Source organism: Malus domestica, chromosome 11, assembly GCF_042453785.1.
Source record: "Malus domestica chromosome 11, GDT2T_hap1".
Lineage (NCBI taxonomy): Eukaryota > Viridiplantae > Streptophyta > Magnoliopsida > Rosales > Rosaceae > Malus > Malus domestica.
Window position 1 is genome coordinate 1,755,178 of NC_091671.1, and position 5,155 is coordinate 1,760,332.

At 41.3% G+C, this 5,155-nt stretch overlaps 1 protein-coding gene across 1 annotated transcript; it reads left to right on the top strand.

Moving 5' to 3' along the window:
• Positions 1-1,691: 1,691 nt before the first annotated feature.
• Positions 1,692-4,501, top strand: LOC103447104 (G-type lectin S-receptor-like serine/threonine-protein kinase LECRK4). Its single transcript, XM_029087880.2, has one exon. The coding sequence runs from the start codon at positions 1,817-1,819 to the stop codon at positions 4,238-4,240; it is 2,424 nt and encodes an 807-aa protein (XP_028943713.1). The 5' UTR covers positions 1,692-1,816; the 3' UTR covers positions 4,241-4,501.
• Positions 4,502-5,155: the final 654 nt, after the last annotated feature.

Genomic DNA, 5,155 nt, shown 5'->3' on the forward strand with positions numbered 1-5,155 from the left:
AGCAATGGTTTCTGAGTTGCATGTTTTTCCGTTTCCTAGTGTCGTCGTTTTTGTCCAAGTTTTTTAAGGAAGTTTGGGTTGTTGGACTAAAACAATGCTTTTCGTGGTTGCACGTTTCGGTTTTGCAGTGTTAAAATTTGGTTAAAATTTGGACATGAATTTGATACTATGATTCTATGAACGTGCGTTCAATCCCGAGTGACCTCCACATGACTTGGAGCTTAGCATCGATCGAATTCGGATCGAGCTGAGGTGGGCTTTACACACACCAGGGTCCAGATTCATCATCTAATGAGCCCATGAGTCCATTTGGTCGCGGTAGGCAATATCCAAGCGCCTCGTCTGTCAGGTCCATCTTAGGCAAATGAAATGGCTGGCCTGACCAGGGATCCAATTTGGTACGAAATGGCTGACCCGACCTGGTGAGATGAACCACACCTCAATGGGCTTCAAATGGTCGAACCATACCTCAAACCCGAAATCAGATCTTTCCGAATCTCACAATCCGGAGTCGATGGATCACTGTTCAAGAGAGGGGAGAGAGAGATTCGGACCCTTTGTGTGAGGTGGGCAAAAAAAAAAAGGCTAATAAGAACTATATGATTTAAAATGAGAATCCGAATCTTTGCGTCCGTCGATGCTGGACTGCGAGATTCAACTCGCCCATCCTTTTGGGCACAGGGACCGGAGAACCAATCCCAGAGGATCTCGATTCCTCAAACCTGTGATTATCCCAGCTTGGCCTCGGGTGTTTTACCCCAACGGCGTATATGTTACATTAAAGACTTTAGTTCGTACATAGTTTTTCGTGAATACATAAATGGAGAGAAGATATTTTTGCATTTTTCAGAAGTCTCTATCACCCTAAGACCTAGTCCTCTTTGTTTAATCATGGAGGTCTGTTTTCCTATCTTTTCCACAGTTGTGTCCATACTCCTTGAGAAATATTTTATTGTGACGGAAATATGACACGTGTTTTTATGTAAGGAGTGGAAAATTTTATTTTTTAAGTTATTAACATTTTTACATATATATTCTATCATTTGTATAATAACACATAATATACCAGCTCGTGTACCGATCAAACTAAAAAATCTCTCATACTCCTGCCCCGCTGTATCCGTCCTCAATCTCCATTAACTTTTCACATTTTCTTTGTCAGCCCCATTGTTGAATTTTGACTGGTGGACTTGAATGGCCGGCACATGCTTGAGTCATGGTCGTATTTAATAAAAGTCTTTTTGGTTTGGAACATTCATATATATTATTATATATTATATAATTGAACCTAAAATCTCAAAGTCATAAGTACTTTACCGGTTTGGAACATTCATAAATGCTCATAAAATAGACGAGGGACGAGAAAAAGATGAAAAGATATTTGAGAGAGACAAGTCAGCGGATCATTACTAATAATCACATCAATATTGGCTCAACTTGCAACAGTACAAAGAGTTGAGAGAGACAATGAGTTCTATCATAGAAACTCTCAGTGTCATTATGTATAGAACTATTCATTATATTATTTTCTCAAAGTGAAATTCTTGTATTTTGAACAACGATTAAACTAATTTGACCATGATATGTGTAGGTTCGGAGAAACTATTGTGTAGGCTCGGAGGAATTATTATGTGTGACCGTAGCGGGGTCTGAGGTCATGTCGTGGCTGATGGTTAACAATGACTTGAAAAAATGGGGTAGTCAAGCCTAAACTATGGTGCACGCACATTTATATGAAGAAACAACAAGGAACCAATGCTTTATCAAGAAATATGGCTAATCAATTAAGCTAAGTTGAAAAATTGCTTCTTTTGCAATGGCAGTGGCTCTTTCTGTAGAGATGCTTTTGTTCTCCTCATTGTTTTTGCTACCAATTTCTGTGATTTCCCAAAACAATGGAAGAGTAGCAGTTGGGAGTTCTCTAACTGCAACTACAGGCAACTCCTCATCATGGCTTTCTCCATCCGGTGATTTCGCGTTTGGATTTTCGCCCCATGGAAACAATCATCTTTTCATGCTTTCGATATGGTATGCGAAAATCCCAGACAAAACCGTAGTTTGGCATGCATATAAGGATAGCAACCCCGTAGTTGCACCTGGGGGATCAATTTTGAACTTGACTGCCAACAGTGGACTAGTTCTTAACAATCCTCAGGGTGGAGAGATATGGAAATCCGGAACAACCTCCGGGATTGTTGCGAACGGGGTAATGAATGACACCGGAAACTTTGTCCTTCAAGGCGAAAACTCGGGGAGCTTGTGGGAGACCTTCAGCAATCCTACAGACACCGTTTTGCCTGGGCAGACAATTGAGAGAAATGGGAAGCTTTCGTCTAGGCAATCGGAGACTAACTACGCAAAAGGGCGGTTCCAGCTGCGCTTGCAAGATGATGGAAACCTTGTGCTCAACACCGTCAACTTGCCAACAGATTTTGCCAACAACCCATACTTCGACACGGCAACGACCACAGGAACTGTGCCAGGTAGTGAAGGTAAACGATTGGTGTTCAACAGCTCAGGGTACATGTTTGTTCTGAGAGAAAATGGTGGAAGATTCGATCTTACAGGGCCACAGGGAGTCTCGGTGAGGGACAACTACATAAGGGCAACTCTTGATTTTGATGGGATTTTCACTTTATATTCTCACTCGAAAAACTTCACTGGAAATGCAAGCTGGAGAAGTCCTCTGTGGTATACGCCGGATAATATTTGCCTAACACGGGGCGCTGGTGTTTGCGGTAACAACAGTATCTGTAAGCTCAAACCAGATAATAGGCCAACCTGCGAATGCCCAAAAGGGTTTTCTTTTCTTGATCCGAATGATATATACCGAGGCTGCAAACCCGATTTTAAACAAGGCTGTGAAGAAGATGAACTGCAAGGTCCCAGAAAAGATTTGTATGATGTCGAAGTGCTGACAAATACTGATTGGCCAAACTCAGATTATGTGCAGATAAACTCTTCTACCGCCGACAAGTGCAACGAGTCCTGCTATCAAGATTGTTTGTGCGCTGTTGCTGTTTTCCGGTCTGAAACCTGCTGGAAAAATAAGTTACCTCTCTCGAATGGGAGAGTGGATGTCAATCTTAACTCACAGGTCTTCATAAAAGTCCGAAAGGATAATGCCACTCGGCAGTCTCCTCCAAAGCCAATTCCAGATGATAAAGAGAAGAGCCAGAAATCTGTGATACGCGTGGAATCAGTATTATTAGGTACCTCTATCTTAGTTAATGTTGTCTTAAGTTCTGCTCTCTGTCTCGGTTTTTTCTTCATTTTCTGGAAGAAACCTGAAAGACCTAGTACCGATATTGTTTTGGACTCGAATTTGCGCTCTTTTAGCTATGAAGAGCTACAAGAAGCTACAAATGGATTCAAGGAAGAATTAGGAAAGGGTGCTTTTGGAGTGGTTTTCAAAGGGGTGATGCAAATTGGTTCTGGTGTCGAAGTGGCGGTGAAGAAGCTAAACTGCTTTACGGGCGATACGGTGGATGTCGAGAAGGAGTTTAAAACAGAATTGACTGTAATTGGTCACACGCATCACAAGAATCTGGTTCGTCTTTTTGGATATTGTGACGAGGGGCAACAGAGATTACTAGTTTATGAGTTCTTGAGCAATGGCACATTGGCAAGCTTTCTTTTTTCTGATATCAAATCGAGTTGGAGACAGCGAATTGAAATCGCTGATGGCGTTGCCAAGGGGCTTTTGTACTTGCATGAAGAGTGCCGCACGCAGATTATCCATTGTGACATAAAGCCGCAGAACATACTTCTCGATGATTATTACACCCCTCTGATCTCTGATTTTGGATTGGCAAAACTTTTGCTGATGAATCAGAGCCAGACTCTTACCGCCATCCGAGGAACAAGAGGTTATGTTGCACCTGAGTGGTTCAGGAGCTTGCCAATCACCACCAAAGTTGATGTATACAGCTTTGGTGTTGTGTTGCTGGAGATCATTTGTTGTAGGAGAAGCGTTGACAATGAAGGTAATTGTGTAGAGAAAGCAATTTTAACATACTGGGTTTATGATTGCTACATTGAAGGAGAACTAGATGCTGTTGTAGATCATGAAGTCGAGGCCTTGGGTGATCGAACGACACTGGAAAAGTTCGTGATGGTTGCGCTTTGGTGTACTCAAGAAGATCCATCTCTGAGGCCTACTATGATGAAGGTTGTGCAGATGCTTGAAGGAGTTGCCGAAGTGCCTGTTCCGCCATGTCCATCCCCATATACCAGATAAGGTTGAACCGCTGTTGTATTTATTGTCACAGTAGTAGCTAGCTTGTTTCCTGCTTATCAATCTTTTTTTAGTTTAACAATTTGTGGTTTTGTAATTTGATGATTTTTACGAAAACATTTCCGTTTGCTTAATCTATTGCTGCTGATGAAGTTTGTGGTTTATCTTGTACGGATTGGAATAATCACCGCCCTTGCTACTCCCTAGTTTGTGGTTTATCTTGTAATGTGATGATTTGTTACGAAAACATTTTCGTTTGCTTAATCTATTGCTGCTGATGAAGTTTGTGGTTTATCTTGTACGCATTGGAATTATCGCTGCCCTCACTACTCCGTGTTCTTTGTAGAGAGGGTGGCGGCGAATTAGGTTCCTTTTTATCGGCAAATACTTGTTCAGTATAGTTTTCATCCACGCTACAAACTTTATTCACATTGGAAAGAGTAGCAGACTCTCAAATTCAAAATGAAAACTGTTGCAGTCTCATTACACGAAATTGCAGCTGGATATTACTCCTAATTCCTTCCGTTCATCGTCCCCCTCAGACGGTTTTTTTATATCTTCACTGTGATTTGGTTTTGTTGCTACCAGTTTGCTTCTACTCTACGTAAGCAGATAAACCTTGCTTCATTAAAATCCTCCTAAAAAGAACAGATGAATTGCCCTTATCTCAACACTGCTTCTATAAATTGCCCTTTGTACTAGGTTTTTAGAGACGGTCCAGCGGCCCACTACTAATTACCATCAATACTGACCTTAACTTAACCACATGTGCAATTCAATAGGTGTGGTTTTATACAAAATTAAGGCCTCAAAGCAATTAGTAGTCCAACTTTTCTATATAGAGGATTTAAACTTCATCAAGTTTCCGATGTGGCCATGTGGGACATGCTTCAACACATTTAATTAGTATAAACAGAA